The 18,000-nt window shown below is 44.0% G+C and overlaps 1 protein-coding gene across 5 annotated transcripts in view; it reads left to right on the top strand.

Moving 5' to 3' along the window:
* The window catches only part of PPP2R2B (protein phosphatase 2 regulatory subunit Bbeta), a 313,461-nt gene that overhangs the window by 89,683 nt on the left and 205,778 nt on the right, over positions 1 to 18,000 (top strand). Inside the window, exon 1 of one of the 5 annotated variants that reach the window (XM_060765138.2) lies at positions 16,504 to 17,234. The exons of 2 other annotated variants lie outside the window; for them this stretch is intronic. In XM_060765138.2, coding sequence (XP_060621121.2) covers positions 16,784 to 17,234 — 451 coding nt within the window. In that variant the 5' untranslated portion in view covers positions 16,504 to 16,783. Of the gene's footprint in view, positions 1 to 16,503; positions 17,549 to 17,660; positions 17,926 to 18,000 lie in introns of those variants that run through there. 2 more of the 5 variants (XM_060765142.2, XM_067463710.1) reach the window with 2 other exon arrangements.

Raw genomic sequence — 18,000 nt, 5'->3', positions numbered from 1 at the left:
ACATTACGGATGGTGATGTGCCTAAATTTACTAATTACAAATGGCAAAAGAATAGTTTCCTAAGTGGAATTAAACCACAGTGTGCTTTGAATGCATAATGATTTCCACCAGTGATCAAACATGAATTTTGTCGAATGTGAAATTTCTCCCTTGGGTTTTATGAGGTGGAACATCTCCAAAAGGATACTTATGGCTTGTCATGTCAGTAATTTTTTAGTACAAAATCCCTGGATGTGAAGTGACATGATAACTTAATAAATCCTTTAAATTATAATGATCATTATTGGGTCAAGGATACCTGGGTATGGAGTTTTACTAGATTGTGTTAATGTACAGTTACCAAATATATAAAGAGAAAAGGCAGTGGGTTTGTGCCCTGAGAAATATATGGCATATTGTTCATTCTGACTAGCACTGAATATTGTTGGAAATAAAACCATTTTGCACAGCATAGCTTTATGTTTAGTCCAAGTAGCATGGAGGCTTAAGAGGTTGCAGCAATCCTTAGATCTGTCTACTAAATACTGGTAGGTCTATCACAGGGATTAGCACTATGTAGGCAAAGGTCTCCACAGCTAACATGCGTAGTGCTTTGGTTTTGTCTTTCAAACTATCAGCTTCATGGTGGCAATCCACATCAGAAGACTACTGTAGAAAGTGAAGGTCTTGAGAAAATCATTTGCATGGGTTATAAAATGTGCCGACCGAAACTTGGAATTTACAAAATAGGAATCAAAATATGTTTAGGATCCCTATGTTCTGTATCAGAAAGTGGACTGACAATGGCATGACCCCACTCTGCTGACATTGTCATTTTGTGGTAATATACATGCAGTATATTACCAAATTCTGCACCCAATTTGATACGTCAATTATCCACAGCAAAAACATAGTTATCTCCTTTGGAATGCTACAGACAAGGGGAAGACAAGGTATTTTTGCTGCCGAAGTCAGGGTGCAGCACACCTAAAGCCTGCCCATTAATTTGAAATGTATGGCAGAAAATCTGTCATTTGCCAAATAACCCAGCCCTATTCTTCTCTGACTTTCAATACTATGCACCTTTGATGAATCCAAATGTTTAAAGAACTACTCTGTGACCACTTAAAAAAGAATACTGTGATTGGTGAGATACAGCATGCTTATGTTACAGGCGAGTCATACCCGACTTATCACTTTTTGTGTACCTTCCAATCATTTCTGACTTAAGGCCGCTTAAGGTGTTTAGCCCTGAAAATAGAAGATTGAGGGCTGCATGATAAGCATCTTTAAATATCTGAAGGTTTATCAAATTTTTTTGTGTCAGGAGTGACTTGAGAAAGTGCAAGTTACTTCTGGTGTGAGAGAATTGGCCGGCTGCAAAGACGTTGCCCAGGGGATGCCTTGATGTTTTGTTTAATGTTTTTACTATCCTTGTGGGAGGCTTCTCTCATGTCCTCGCATGGGGAGTTGGAGCTGACAGAGGGAGCTCATCTGCGCTCTCCCCGGATTTGAACCTTTGACCTGTCGGTCTTCAGTCCTGCTGGCACAAGGGTATAACCTATTGCACCACGGTGGGCTGCAGGTTACTATATGAAAGAAGGAATGTCTTCTGTTGCTCCAAAGAGAGAGACCTGAATCAGTGAATTCAATGTATAAGAAAGGAGTTTCCAGCTAAACTTTAGGAAGACCATCCTGATGTTTCAAGCTGTTGAACAGTGGAATAGACTATCTTGGAAGGTGATGGATTATTTCTTATTATGACTATCTATCAGGAATGGTGTAGCTGTGGATGCTTTACTGAGAAGGTGTTGGACTAGATGAGTGTTGGGGACCTTCCCAACAATACAGATTTATGAATTGGGTGTGCATGGCATACATCAACTGTTCTGCTTATGGTAGCAAGAGGGCTAGCACTTCTCCTGGCCTTTAGAGTAGACAGCGCAAAGTTAAAAAAAAAACAACTAACAGTGAGTTGCCATTTGATGGCAAGTAGAAACTGTGCCTGAGATACTTGTCCCAGCCTGTCTCATATTAGGATTGGCCTATTAAAGGCTAAATTTAAACTGAAAGCTAAGAGCTCTTCACTGCAACAGTAGCACAAGTAGCACTCTGCTACTGTCATAATGAAAGCACTTCTGAGAACACAATATTGCACAAAGATGGGAAGATAGGGGGAGGTAGTTACTACGCCATGTGTCACTTGCCTGTCGTGCAGCCGAATTCCACAAGGCACTCCATTTTCAATTGATACACTAGCTGGAAATGGAAACATTAACTGTTACTAGAAATGGTATGCCAAGGTTTGTGTACTGGGAAAATGAAATTTCACTTCTGTACATGCAATTGAACATCACCCTGCTCATGCTCTACTGTTCAGCAGTTACTGCACTTCTTTTGCTGTTAAAACACTATCTCATCAGGAGTGACATCCAGAGTGTCTTGTTCATCACATCCGTCCTACTGAATTATGGGTGTACAGATGGAGTCTTTCCAACTACCAAGGGACAATAAGAAAGGCATAGATGAAAGAATGAACATTAGCTTGGGTCCTGTTTTGGAGTGTGCTTTAAGATGCTGAAAACTGGAATATCCCCCAATCAAGCATAGCATGCGAATTGGAATGCCCGAGGCTCTTGTGATGTAAAGCTCAATTTTTGACACTCTTTAGCAGCTGGCTACATGTAAGATTGCCTTTTTTTTCCTGGAGGTTGACCATGAATAATGAAAATGAACAGTAGGAGAAATTCTTTTGACTTTAAACATAAAGTATGTTCTTGCAAAAATTGACTTAAAAGGCAATATACCAAAAGCATCGGATCAAAACTTAATGACAATTTGCAACTGATGAAAAAGCCCTTTGGGAGCAGGCTTGACAAATTCATCTCTTGGGCTCTTGCTTTTATAATTTCATTCCAGATTAAGGCTCAAAAAGTGTGGGGAGTAGAAAGGGGCGTAAAGTTAAACTGACACTCCTGGGAATCCTTGAGTTTTTCTTATGCTAGTACTCCAGTTGTTTCTAATAAACTGTCTACTGCATGAGAAATAGAAATGTTTAGCATTACATTAAGTTGGGAAACTAACTGGGGCATAAAGCAATAACTGCTAGTTTCCAATTTCAAACTGTCTACTAAACATCCTCTAAGACTTACTGTACTCCTCTTTTTAAAGTAACTTCACTAAAATAACAAAAGGGTTTAAGATTAGTTGGGGTAAGCTTAACTAGAACCCACACAAATCCATTTTTCCTAAATTAAGATGTTATGCTTAAAAATTTAATAGGGAAACATAGTAGAGGTTGATTATCCCTTATTAAAATGTTTGAAATCAGATGTGTTTTGGATTTCAAGGATTTTTTTTTTTGAGGTGGTGGGGATATGGTTTGAGTATCCCTTATCTGAAATGTTTAGGACTACACATGTTTGGGATTTCAGATTCCCCCCCCCCCCCCCCAGATTCTGTACTTTATTTGCATATACATACAGAATGAGAGGTCTTTGGCTTAGAAATGGAGATGAGCACCACCCTCCAGAGTTGGACACGACTAGACTTAATGTCAAGGGGAAACCTTCACCTTTACTTTTACATAATGAGATATGTTTCATATACATCATGTATGCATAGCCAAAATATAATGTTATATGATATTTTTCATAATTGTGTGCTGTAAACAAGGTGTCGCTATCTCAGCCATGTGGATAATTTAGAATTTTGGAGGATTTGGAATTTCTGGATACGGGATATTCAAACATGTATTGACATTCAAATAAAAGGAAAACATTGTTAATAATTGTGCTCTATCAAAATTGGCATTCATGTGGCCTGTCAGTTGTTGGATGAAGTCTTGTAAATCCCAGCAACCAAAGCCATCATTATGATATATGAAGCTGACTTTCAATGTATGTTTTCTGGCTTCTGGATAGGCACACAGTGACCTTACTCAATGAGATATGCCTGTGTGTTGATTCAGAATTCAACAACTGATTCAATATCTCTATTGAAGACTAACCAAGGCGGGACTAACCAATACAATTTAGGCTGAAATGTGCACAAAATGTGTTTTGTATTTTTGTGTTTTCCCAGATTACTACACTTTCAAAAACATCTTTGTATATTTGAGTCGTGGTTTCTTTTCTGTTAAAATTGCTCAAATTGAGATACATTATAATAATTGACTACTACATGCATGTTGATGGGAATGCATACCTCTTTGAAAGTACTGGAGCACTGATAAACATCTGTACATTTGAAAGAATTATCTTTTTTCCATATTCTCTGTTTTTTTTGTGTGCATCAGTTTGCATATATTTCCTGGCAGGAAGCAAATTGGATAAAATTAGACTATAATGACAATTTGGAGTAATTGCTTCAACCAAAGAGCCATGTTGGCTTTGAAACTGCAGCATCATACTTATTGAAAAGCATTTACCCTTCCTAACTAGAAATTAGGAGAAAATCCAGTGGTCATCTATGGTTTACCCAGGTCCATCACTGCAGAGACCTGTAGTAACAAGTAATAAGGAAAACGTAACTTGGAAATTAACCTTAGAGCATGGCATACATTTATGCTTGTTTGAGCAGGCATTACATTTAGGGATTCGCCATCTTTCTGGATGCTATTACATTCCATCACACTTCCACAGTTATGTAAATATGTGTACCACAAACACTTACTTTGCATAATGGACGAGCCGCCCCTGAAGATATCTAATGTTGAGTGAAAAGTTCTCAAATGGGTGTGTAATTTCCATTGATAGCTAAGTCAATATTTTAACAAAGGTCACCCCTCTCCCCCATGTTATTTTTAATACTCTCCCATTAGACATTTGAGTGGGTGCAGATAAAAAAGAGGAATTGGGTTTTCTTGTGCTATTCATATTTATATGAACAAACATTAGAATCAAGTTTGCACTGGATCTTTGTTTCAATGAAGGTTAAGAGTATTGGGATTGATAAGCAGAAATGATGACATGACATACCCCTTGAGCTCAGCTGCAATCCTCATAAGTAGGGGGGGGGAGGGCACACATATTTGCCAATGCTCCTTTGCATCAGATCCCTGTTCCTGAGCAGGGGAGGCTTTTGTTTAAGGACCCCCTGCTCACAAGAATTGATTGAGTCTTGTGTGTCTTCTTGTCTGTTATCCTGTTTGTGCAAACAGGCTATTTGTATGATCTGTTCTTAAATGGGCATCTTAGGAGCCAAAGGAAATTCTATAGAAGCACAAGATAAGTATAAATCAGCACATTGATTCAAAGGTAAGTACTACTCAATTGATGGATTCTCATGCAGAAGAGCAATCAAACATCTTTAATTTGTTTCTGGCAGGTTGAGTCAGGTATCTCCAAAGTTTTAACTTGTTAAAGAAAAAGAATGGCTAAAAGTATGTCCTCGTGGACAAGAAGTTAAACATGAGCCAACAATGGGATTTTGGCTTGCATCAGTAGGAGTATAGTGTCTAGATCCAGGGACGTCATGCTACCCCTCTATTCTGCCTTGGTTAGACTGCACCTGGAATATTGTGACCAATTCTGGGCATCACAATTGAAGAGAGATATGGACAAGCTGGAATATGCCCAGAGGAGGGTGACAAAAATGATCAAGGGTCTGGAGAACAAGCCCTATGAGGATTGGCTTAAAGAGCTGGGCATGTTTAGCCTGAAGAAGAGAAGGCTGAGAGTAAATATGATAGCCATGTATAAATATATGAGAGGAAGTCATAGGGAGGAGGGAGCAAGCTTGTTTTCTGCTGCCCTGGAGACTAGGACCTGGAGCAATGGCTTCAAACTACAGGAAAAAAGATTCCACCTGAACATTAGGAAGAACTTTCTGACTGTGAGAGCTGTTCAGCAGTGGAACTCTCTGTCCCAGAGTGTGGTGGAGGCTCCTTCTTAGGAGGCTTTTAAACAGAGGCTAGATGGCCATCTATTGGGGGGAGGGGCGTGAATGCGAATTTCCTGCTTCTTGGCAGGGGGTTGGACTGGATGGCCCACAAGGTCACTTCCAACTCTATGATTCTATGTAATTTTGAGTGTAGGTAGTAATTTGGCAAGACTTTGTTTTGGGAACCAAGTAAAGGAAAATGCAGCTGTTGGTTAAAGAAGTGCAAGTGTCCTTCAGCTAGTTCTTACTTGATTTGGTAATGGCCTGAGTTCTTTCCTCATTCCTGGCTGGAAAATGACATCCTATCCACTCAGCCCTCTTTGCACCCTGAAGTATGCCCTGTTACACTCAAACTCCCAAGCATTGTCTCCACGCTCATTCCTGACAAATGGCAGTGAAAATAGCAGTGAGAACACATGGAAAGAGGAGAGATGGGAAACATGTTCTTTTCAACTGCCTATCTCAATCACTCTAATGCTTTTGCTTTGTGGACAGCCCACATATATTTCCTGATATATTGCATTTATTGATGACAGTAGCTCTTATTCATATTTCCTTACCAAATGCCATTGCTGCTTTTTACCATAATTTCCCAAGTAAGAAAAAGTAGGATGATTTTGGAAGGGGTATTTGCAAGGAAGTCTGTGAGGATAGGGAAGGCTTGCTCCAGCTTTTTATGGTGATGAGAATGCCCAGCAATTTCATACAATGTAGTTCCTCATAGTGTAAGAGGCTATGCTGATGATAATGTTGCTAATGGTAGTGTCTCCCAAGTGATACAATATTTTGCTGAGGAACCACATTAAATGTGTGAAATTGTTGAGCAGCAGTAGTGTTTGCGTGATAGAGAGATCTCTTAGATGAAATGGTAGTGACACTTTGTTGTTGTGTGCTATTAAGTCATTTCTGACCTATGGTGACCCTAGGGTGAACCTAACTCAGGAAGAAGTTCCAACTGCATTCCTCTGAAGCTGAGAGAGTATAACTTGCCCAGTGGATTTCATGGCTGAGTAGGGATTTGAAACCCAACTCTACATAGTCCAGTGCCCAAAATACTACTGCAAACTGTTTAAGTAACTCTTATTAGTACTGTGTAGAAGGTGACAATGGTAAACTATTCCCAAATACCCCTTATCTTGACAACCCTAAGATGTTGAGACAGTCCAAATGAAACCAGAGATAATGCTGGAATATGAGAGTCCTGGAGTTGAAAGCAATCAACAAGTTACTAGGGAAGAGCAGAGGTCAAATACAAGTGTCACAATGTTTTAATCGTGCAATTGGATTCAAGCAGAAAGGACATTCACCTGCTAATAACTCAGAAATAGAAGGAAAGTTTGAAGTGGCATAACCCATCTAATAAGAACATTGGTATGAGATGCATTAATCAAAGGAAACTAGAAATGTAGGTGTCAAATAACTTCAATAAGAGTTGTTGCGAGGAAGGGTGGTTGGATGGAAACTAACGTTTGGCCTTTAATCTAATTGAGGCTATACTTTTTTCTCTTCTTCTTGTGTGCCAACAATTCCCACCTGTTTAACTCAAGGGAGAACTTATTGCAGGGTTTTCTTGGCAAGATTTGTTCAGACCTTTGCCTTTCTTTGAGGCTGAGATAATGTGACTTTCCCAAGATTACTCAGTGGGCTTTCATGGCTGAGCAGGGATTTAAACCCTGGTCTCCAAGGTTGTAGTCTAACATTCAAGCCACTGCACCACATTCACTTTTAATAATTACCAGTCATCAAAATCCTTTAATCCTGATGCAAGAGACTGTCTCTAGCGAGTGAATTTGGGACATATAAATCTTAAGAAAGCACACTTGCCTGGTAGGGGCGTGAAGCCTATGTAAGCAGGGAGCATTTAAAGAGAAGCCTGTTCCATCCTTACAGTAGAACCAAATGAATGTAAGATATATGAAATACACATAGAGAAATGGGAAATGGGGGTAACCTGATCAGGAGAGCTAAAATTTAACCTTGAATTCTAACAGTCCTGTAAGTAAGGGGGAAAGGTTATGCTTTGGTCAAGAAGAATGGCAAATGTCCCATAAGGAAAGCACATATCAGATCTCTTTCACAGTTACAGACTCACAAGCACATTAAAGGAAAGGCAGTTTTCAGTGGAAAATTGATTGCAGCCAGTCCCTGAAGAGCAGCAGCTTGAAATCAGCCAGACAACCCTGCTGCCATTCTTTGTCACTGAAGAAAATAAAGGGAGTTTCCTCTTTGTTTCCAAATGCTGTACTATTGCTCTTGATTTCTTCTTCTCTCTTCCGTTAAGCTACTGATCTCAGAATGTTCCTTGTTGTTGATTTTGTTAATGACTTGGAATCCCTCACAGCTTCTAGGGATTTCTTTATGTTCAGAAGGAATAGCTCTCATGGGGATTACATATATTTTTTTTCTCCATGGGCAACAATAGCTATTTCTCCCAATTAGTACAACTGTAATGCTAGCCTTGCTTCCACAACAAATGTTTTCCTCCTACCAATGTAATTTGGATGCATGGGAGGGGCAAAGGAAAAAGGGCACTTTCCTTCTAATAGGGCAGTGAAGGAAAACAAAATCCTATTCAAGCTTTTTGAGAGAGGGAGCAAGACCGTAACTCTGTGACTTCTGGATGGAATACATATTTTCAAAGTAAAGATTAAACAGGGAAATAATTGGTGTAGATTAATTGCATCTTATTGAAAGCTACAGAACTGTATCTATAAGATAAGACAGCTTGCTGCCTACCAAAAGAAAAGCAATCTCCCCTTCCACCTCATGCCAAGACTGTAAGAACTGAAGAAGAATGTGCGATCAGAACTGGCTATTATAGGAGCTGTCCAATGCACACATGCACACAGTTGTGATCTTGAATCACTACCTCCGCTAGCCACCAGAGGCACTCTTGAAAAGGAGACAGGGCAGTTTAACTACCTTACTCAGGTGTACCAGCTGGCTGATGAGGGAACCACATCTGAAACCAAGTCCAGAAGAGCCAAAGATGTGGATCTGCTGAGGAGGATGGGACACCAAGTGGGGGGTGGGGGTGGATCTGCCCATACATATTCTACCCTTGAGTAAAATAATGCAGTTTGTACACACTTTGGTTAGCTTTGTCATATGGAGTCAGATTGGTATTGAGGCTGAAATTAAATTATTTCTGGCACATATTTATCAGCCAGTCCTTGGTTTGTTATTTTAGATTTTATGAAATTCTTCCCAGGAGTGACATTGTGAGTCCCAGCCAAGTATGGTGAATTATCATTAGCTTTATTCCATTCTGTAAGACATTTCCTCTTTCATTTCATAATAGGCAGCTCTTATTTTCTATATTCTGTATTTCCAGGAATGCTGTGTTTTAGCATTGTTGTCAGTCTTGAACAGAAGGATAATAAGTATAATGAAAGAGATAAAGAGATAAATGTTGTGTTACCCCCAAGAGACAAATTGGACTGATCCAAATGCTCATGCCAGGTCCTCTTTAACAACCCTCTGAACAAATGATAGTATGCTAGAAATTTTCTTTTGCAGAGAGGTGATCTTTCTGTGGGAGTCTACAGCTCTCGTTTAATGCTGATACTGGTACAATTTGCCAACATGCATATTCAAGACAAATCCTGTTAAAATTCATACCCTGCTATTCAGCCGTTCACCAAAGTCACCTTGTTGATATTCACTGAAACACCCAAAAAAGTAAACTGCTTCAAGTGTCCTAAAACTATCCTTTGACTTTAGGTCTACATATGAATTCTGGATTTGTTTTGGCTGACAATTGTAGTCCAGATGCCCAGCCATGGAAGTTATTTTTTTCTAGTTTGGGCATCTGGTTATTTGGCGCACACACACTTGGCTTGAATAGAAGTAGGGGCACTAAGCAGACTGCCTATCCACTTAGTAACCATTAAAAGGGAATGAAAACTGCATTGTGTTGGCTTCATGCCTGCTACTTTACTATGATAGTTATCAAGCTGCAATATCCCCCCTCCCCACCAAGACCCCCAACTAAGATAAGAACTAGGCATAAAGTGAGAAAGTCTTCCAAAGATTTTACAAAAGTGTGCCTTGTAGGACATCAGACACTGAGCAATCTTCTCAGTTGTAAGAGCCCACACAAACCACAGCTTGCTTCATGGACAGATGCAACCAAAACAGAATGCCTACTCCCTTGACTTTGTTTTCACTGCTTTCATTCTGGCACACCAAAAAGATAAAGAGTGTCTGTAATTGTATACAAGAGGATCGTGGCTGGAACATTTTCTCTGTTTCCTTAAGGACTGGCTAATAAGGTAATGTTATTTTAGTGGGAAGTGTCAGTCTCAGATAATAGACACCAAAGGACACCAATTGCAGAAGTAGTTTCCCCAGTGTGGGTATGATAGTGTTCATCACGTCCTTGCATGTTCTACTTGCAAACAACTTACAATATATTGAAAATCACTGTAACAGCTAATTGTCAAATGAAGACCTCTTCAACTAAATAAAGTAAGCTTTATTCAAAAGGGCCACAGGAGACAACAAGTTGCTTAGTGACAGAGAATGAGCCTTGTAGATAGAAATTCCCAGTTTCTGGGCCTGGTATCTCCAGGTCAGTGTCAGACAATACTAACCTAAAATGGAACAATGGATTGTCTCGATATAGGCCAACTCCCATAGGTTATGTTGTGTTTCTGACTATGAGCTTCAAGTGCTGCAGCTTTTGGACACTTCAGTACATAGCCTGACAAGTGTTACTTTACTTGAATTGTTCTCTGCACAGGGTTCTTGAGACAGCTCCTTATTTCAAGTACAGTAGTTTCACTTATCCAGCCTTCACTCATCTAATGTTCCGCATTATCCAACGCAGTCTGCCTCCCACCTGAATCCACAGCTGTTCCAATGCGTTATGATATTTTGGTGCTAAATTAATAAATACAGTAATTACTACATAAAGTTACTGTGTATTGAACTGCTGTTTCTGTCGATTTGTTGTAAAACATGAAGTTTGGGTGCTTAATTTATAAAATCATAATGTAAATTGACATTTAATAGGCTTTTCCTTAATCCTTCCTTATTATTTAACATTTTTGCTTATCCAATGTTCTGCCGGCGTGTTTATGTTGGATAAATGTACTAGTATAAAGTCATCCTTGGTTGTCTTAAGTGCTCCTTGCACTTGCTGCACAGAAAATGTGAGATTTTCCTCTGATAGATTATTTGAGCTGCTAGCCAAAAGAGCCTGACCATAAGGACTAGCCTCTTGACCACTAGGCCACCCTGACAGCCATTGCTGTACTGCCTCCTCACATGGACAGCTCTGTATTCAGAAAGGTGGGCTCTCACTATGGCCTTATTTGTTGTGGTGGTCCTTCAAATCATTTCTGACATAAGACAAACATACCAGTGGGTTTTCTTGCAAGACATTATTTATTTATTTATTTATTTATTTACAATATTTATAGACTGCCTTTCTCAGCCATACGGCGGCTCAAGGCAGTTTACAGATTCATACACTTTACACACACATGTACTAGAGTGTTTCTTAACTAAACAGCCTCCAACTAATGGTTTAAACTTTTACATTTTTATCAAGCATGGTTTCAAAAGTGATTATAGAAGTTTAAGAACAAAGAAGCGATGCATTTTAATTATTTGGTAAAAGTGATAATAGCACAAACAATCCACTAGTGAATTGTCGAAGGCTTTCATGGCTGGAATCACTGGGTTGTTGTAGTTTTTTTCAGGCTGTATGGCCATGGTCTAGAGGCATTCTCTCCTGACGTTTCGCCTGCACTTTGGCAAGCATCCTCAGAGGTAGTGACCTCACTACCTCTGAGGATGCTTGCCAAAGTGCAGGCAAAACGTCAGGAGAGAATGCCTCTAGACCATGGCCATACAGCCTGAAAAAAAACTACAACAACCCAATCCACTAGTGAGCTGGGGCTTCCAACTAACCATCCTCCCTGACTCCTCAGCATTTCTCCACATTTTCTGTGCAAAAGTATCTTCATGTTGCCTGTCAACTTATGGCAACTCCATCTATTTCATAGTGCTTTCTTAGGTGAGGGATACACATATTACTACAGATCAGATTATCCAGTTTTACTATATGTGGAGGCCCAAGTGAAAACCTTTAAGACGTCAACTGCATTCAAACTGCAATATTAGGCCCTCAGGCTCCAAAACTGCAGAATAATATGTATTTCTGCTACAAGTAGAAACTGAAATGACACAGTACTCAGTCTTTGTTCTTGTTGATTCTTTAAAATAAAATTAAATCATAGCTAATTTGGCTTGAGTAAAGCCAGCCTACAATAAAACAGTGCTTCCTGTTTCTCTAGAATGTGTGTTCTGAATTCAGAAGCAGGATCGACACCTTGATAATTGACTGGTGTCCCATTTATAACTGATATAATAGGGTTTTAATCTATAAGGGAAAACAAATTCTAGGGCTAAATGCCTTTTTCATTCTAGTGACAACAAAGCCACTGAAATTTGAAAGTGAACACTCATATGAATAGCAGTGATTCCATGGATTTACTCTAGTTTGGACTACACTGGATTTAATGTGTAATTAACAAATTTTGGGAAATATAGAAAGAATAAAGCCTATGAAATTCTTAAATAATAGCAGAATGTTAACATGTGCAAAGAACAAATGAGACAGAACATTTTAGTAGGGACTTTGGCAGGCATGTAGCCGGGGGGGGGGGGGGGGGGGCTTGGGGGGCTTCAGCCCCCCCCCCCCCCGAAATTCTCATGGTGGTTCGCGAAAAGCCCTTACTGGTGCATTATTTAAACTGTTATGTTTATTCATATCATGATCTGATCACCATACTCAATATATCCCATATGCATGGGGGTATTGGGGTAATGATACAAAAGGTTTGCTAGGCTAGACCCTCTTTCACTCAGACTCAGCCCCCCCCAAAAACTCAGCCCCCCCCGAACCCCCCCCCTGAAATGTTTTACCCCCCCCCCCCCCCCCCCGAAATAAAATCCTGGCTATGGGCCTGGACTTTGGGTTCCTTTCTTTTCTGAGTGGTGGAATGTTTTAAGTTGGCAATGGAAGACCATATCGTCCAAGTAATCATGTTCATTTGTTGCCTTTGTATGCAAGCTTTCCTTCAGGTCATTCAAGGTGATAAAAGTGCTCCATCGGAGAGAAAAAAATAATCCAAATGCCAGTGTCATGTAATACCTTTATTAGAACCAACCAAAGCACTGTATACTCAGCAAATATGTCAAATTTACAATAATCTTTTTCAAAATGAAGGTTAAGCAGAGAAAAGTGAAGTACAGCAAAATGTTTGGTGGGCAGAATGAAAAAGCAGTCCTCAAGGACTAGCTGCATCCCGTGAAAAGACAAAGCTAGAGAAGAGTTGTGTTTTTATAGCTATTTGTAAATCTAGAGATAGGCCAGATAGGGAGTAAGATACAGAACTAGCCAGTGCTTGTCCTCAGGCAAGACCATCCATGCTCCAATTTCCTTTCCCAGCACATCCCAGAATAGATTTCCTAACTTGCATATTAGGGGACATGTTCTTTGTAAGTAGGCATGCCTTCAGGTTTTTAATTTCCATTTATGTCATGCCTTTCCTGCTGCTTGATCCTCCCTGATTTATCCTCACAGCCTTGTGAGATAAGTCAGGCTGACAGATAGTGACAGATAGTCTGTGGTCACTTGTTGAGCCTCAGGACAGAATGGGAGTCTGAACCAGTTTTCTCAATCCTAGTCCAACACTGTAAGCACTATGCCACTCTGTCTCTAGTTAAGTAACAGTCTGGTGTATAATTACTAGGTTGTCATCCAGCTAAAAGAACCCGAGAGGAAGGTTACCATTGTTGGGGTACCAGTGGTATGGCATAAAACCATGTGCTCTCCATAAGGTAAAGGTTTCCCCTGGCATTAAGTCTAGTCATGTCTGACTCTGGAGGGTGGTGCTCATCTCCATTTCGAAGCTGAAGAGCTGGAATTGTCCATCGACACCTCCAAGGTCATGTGGACAGCATAATTGCATGGAGCCCCATTACCTTCTCACCAGAGCGGTACCTATTGATCAACTCACATTCACATGTTTTTGAACTACTAGGTAGGCAGAAGCTGGGCCTAACAGCAGGAGCTCACCCCGCTCCCTGTCAACAAGTTCAGCAGCTCAGCAGCTTAATTTGCTGTGCCACCAGCACAGTGCTCTCAGTAGGAGGTTTCTATTTATCTTGGCTGGTCCAGCTTGTGTCAGGTATCAATTACCAAATGGGTACCATTTTCTTTCCCTCCAATCTTGACATTAAAATAAAATGAGATTCAAAATAGCAGAGTGGTACTTCATTTTTACTTCTATTTTCAAGCACGGTAATGTCTATGGCCGACACTACTTTCCAATCTTCCAGGCATCAATTTTCAAAGCTGTATCGGATTCAGAGGGAGTCTTATATTTTTAAATCAGACCACTTGTGGGACTTGTATTTGTGATTTGTGATTAGATGTGTGACTGATGTTAGTCTTGTGGTTGTGTGCCTTTTCCCTGATTCAACTATGACTCTATAATGAAGGCATTGCAGGGTTTTCTTGTCAAGATTTGTTGGGCTGGAGCACCACAGGCTTCCTTGGAGGGGAGTGTGGCCTGCCCAAGGTCACCCATTCAGCAGATCTCCGTGGCTTGGGGGGGGGGGGGGATTTGAATCCTGGCCTCCAGAGGAGCAGCCTAAGGTTCAAAGCACTATACCAAGTTGATTCTCTTAGAACAATGGTTCCCAACCTGTGGTCCATGGACCACCAGTGGTCCCCAAGGACTAAAATATAGTCTGTGACCTCACTGTTACTACACCGTTGCAACAAGAGCAACTGGTCTCGCAAAACCCTCTCAGAGTGCCTACACACAAAACGCATGACAACAAGCCTACTGACTGATGCTTCTTCCCCTCCACCCCCACACAGCGGAGCCATTCCATGTGGCACCTGGAAGTGGGGGTGCCTTGGTCTCTTTGTTTTTCAACCTGTTAATTGATGTGCTGAATCAGAAATTGCATTAGATAGACCACATCAGCTCTAGATTATTAAATATGGTTTTTTGTAGACAAGCAGATGGTGGCTACTGGATGGCATATGTTCTGTATCAGAAACTAGAACTGATGTGGTCTATCCAATGCAATTTTCTGAATCAGCACCCCAAATGACCAAATCAAATCTAAAGTTGACCAAAGACTGATTCAAAACCCTTTTGGTAGTAATGTTGAAGAGTAGTCCCTGGTCAAGTGGCCCCTGGTCAAGAGGTCCTTGGTCAAAATGGTCCCTGGACAAGGGGTCTCCAGTCAAGAAGTCCCTGGTCAAAGTAGACCCTGGTCAAGAAGTCCCCGGTCAAAGTGGTCCCTGGTTGAGAGGTCCCTGGTCAAAGTGGTCCCTGGTCAAAGAGATCCCTGGTCAAAAGGTCCCTAGTCAAGAGGTCCCTGGTCAAAGGGGTCCCTGGTCAAGAGGTCCCTGGTCAAGAGGTCCCTGGTTAAGAGGTCCCTGGTCAAGAAGTCCTTGGTCAAAGTGGTCTTTGGTCAAAGTGGTCCCTGTTCAAGAAGTCCCTGGTCAAGAGGTTCCTGGTCAAACTGGTCCCTGGTCAAGAGGTCCCTGGTCAAAGAGATCCCCGGTGAAGAGGTCCCTGGTGAAGAGGTCCCTGGTCAAGTGGTCCCTGGTCAAAGTGGTCCTTGGTCAAGAAGTCCCTAGTCAAGGGGTCCCTGGTCAAAGTGGTCCCTGGTCAAGAGGTCCCTGGTCAAAGTGGTCCCTGGTCAAAGTGGTCCCTGGTCAAAGAGATCCCTGGTCAAGTGGTCCCTGATCAAAGTGGTCCCTTGTCAAGAAGTCCTTGGTCAAAGTGGTTCCTGGTCAAGAGGTCCTTGGTCAAAGGAATCCCTGGTCAAGACGTCCCTAGTCAAGAGGTCCTGGTCAAAGTGGTCCTTGGTCAAGGAATGGTTGGAAACCACCATCTTTAGAGTTTTGTGTCCTGCTCAAGTACTTACCTGGGATATGGGACGGCTTTTTCAAACACTTGGGCTTTTTAAAACCCTTTCCTCTTCAAGTTCTTCTGCGTCCAGGTAAAAATGGGGTTTTTTACTGTCTATATGACAATAAAAGCAGCCTAAGGATGGAAGCTCCTCAGGCAGGCAACAAGCGTCCCTCCCACCCCCAAAGGGCCCCGCTGCCCAAATTCCAACGCATTGAGATCAATACCGGACACCACTGCGCTCCGGGGATGGATGGGAAAGGGGGGGGGGGAGGCGAGAGAAAGGACGGGTAGAGGACAGGGGGGGGGGGGAGAGAAAGCCCCTTTGGGAGAGCGCTGTCCTTCCTTCCCTCCCTCCGTCCCTGCCGCGCCCCCGGAGCTCCCTTTCCTCTGGACTGGAGCCTCCTTCCCTGGCTGCGCCCCGCAGCCCGCCGCCCCCTCCTCCTAGGCCTGGCCTTGCCCAAACGGCCATTCCCCTCGCTCCGTCCCTCTCCCGGGGAGGCAACGCTGAGAAGCGCTACCGCAGTGCCGCCGTTGCTGCCGCTGCCGGGGCCGAGTCTCGGGCCTGCCGCTGCCGCCGTTGCCGCGGTTGGCCGAAGCCGAGCTGTATGGGAGGAGCCTCGGGGTGTGAATGCACCAGCAGGCTCCAGCAGAGCGCCGCTGCCGCTGCCGCAACTAAGCCCTAGGACTCGCTCTTTTGCAGCAGCAGCAGAAGGAGCAGCAGCGGCAGCGCGCGCGCTCGGTGGCAGGTCCCGGCGCGTTGCAGCAGTCAGCCGCAGCCAAGCCTCGCCTGCCGCAGAGAGAGAGAGAGAGAGAGAAGGAGAGAGAGAGACCTCTTCCTCCTCCTCCTCCTCCTCCTCCGCCTGCCTTTCCCGCTCTCCTTCCGCACCGCGGGGAGGAAAGAAGCAAGGAAGGAAGGAAGGAAGGAAGGAGACTGGGGAGAGCATCTTGCGGGGCCGGGGGCGTCTCGCATGCCGAGGAGAGCAGCGGCGGCGGCGGGGCCAGCGGGGGAACCTGTTGAGGAGGGAGAAGAGGAGGAGGAGGAGGAAGGCGCCCGGCTGCGGCAGCACTGCGCCCTGGGAGCCGGGATTGCAGCAGCCACCTCGCTGGGCATCGGGACCTGCGCCGCCGCCGCCGCCTTGCGAGGGAGAGGGAAAGGAGCCCGAGGAGGCGGAGGCAAAGGAAGAGGAAGCGTGTGCCTGGGCCTGGCCCTGCTCGCGCCCCGCCCGCGCGCCTGCCCCAAGCACCCGAGGGGCCCGTGGCCCTCCTCCTCGCCCTCCTCCTCGCCCTCCTCCCCCTCCGCCCTGCGCCTCCCCAGCATCATCATCCCCGGCTGGAGGCGGAGGCGGGCGGCACCTTCGCGCCAGCGCCAGGAAGAGAAAGCCACTTGGACCTTTGCCACCGCCGCAGGAGGAGGAGGAGGTGAAAGCTCGCTTGCTTGCCCTTTTCAAAGCGTAACCTCTTCTTTATTCCTTCCCTCCCCCCCTCCTTCGGTTTGATTTTTTTCCTCCTCTCCGCCCCCCTTTTTGCAGAGAGGCAGGAGGAGCATGTTGGCCTCCCGGCTGCTCCCCCGCTTCGCGCCTCTCCGCTGATCTCGGTGGTGGCGGGGCGATGATGGATACTTGCCTGCTTGCTCTCCCTTCCCACAAAAGTAAGCCCGCTGTCAATGGAGGAGGACATTGATACCCGCAAGATAAACAACAGTTTCCTGCGCGATCACAGCTATGCAACCGAAGGTAACACAAGGCCCGGCGGGGTAGGATTCAGACAGAGAGAGAGAGAGAGAAGGGGAAAGGGAGGCGGGGGGGGGGGGGGCGAGGAAGGCAGGCAGGCAGGCAGGCGGGGGAGGGCAAGCAGGAATTCAGGGGCTGCACCCTTCGGTTCCGCTGCGGGAGGCGCCTCCGCCGGCGGCAATGGGTTGTGGTCCGGGCTGCGCGGCGCGGCGTGGGGCGGGTTGGGGCGGCCGAGCCTCGGGTGAAGCGTGGGCTGCTTCGGGGACCCGCCTCGGAGCCCGGGCCGCCAAGGCGCGCGCGCCATAATGCAGTGATGCCAGGAAAGCCGGAGACTCCCGCAGAAGAAGCAGGAGGAGGAGAAGCAGCAGCAGCAGCAGCAGGTGGATCAGGGCGGAAGGGCCTTCAGTGGGGCCAGGAGGTTAAGGATTCCCCCCCCCCCCTCAACACAGCTTCAT

This window comes from Anolis sagrei, chromosome 2, assembly GCF_037176765.1.
Source record: "Anolis sagrei isolate rAnoSag1 chromosome 2, rAnoSag1.mat, whole genome shotgun sequence".
Taxonomy (NCBI): Eukaryota; Metazoa; Chordata; class Lepidosauria; order Squamata; family Dactyloidae; genus Anolis; species Anolis sagrei.
The sequence above is the reverse complement of the archived record's forward strand: the minus strand, read 5'-3'. Positions and strand labels throughout refer to the sequence as shown.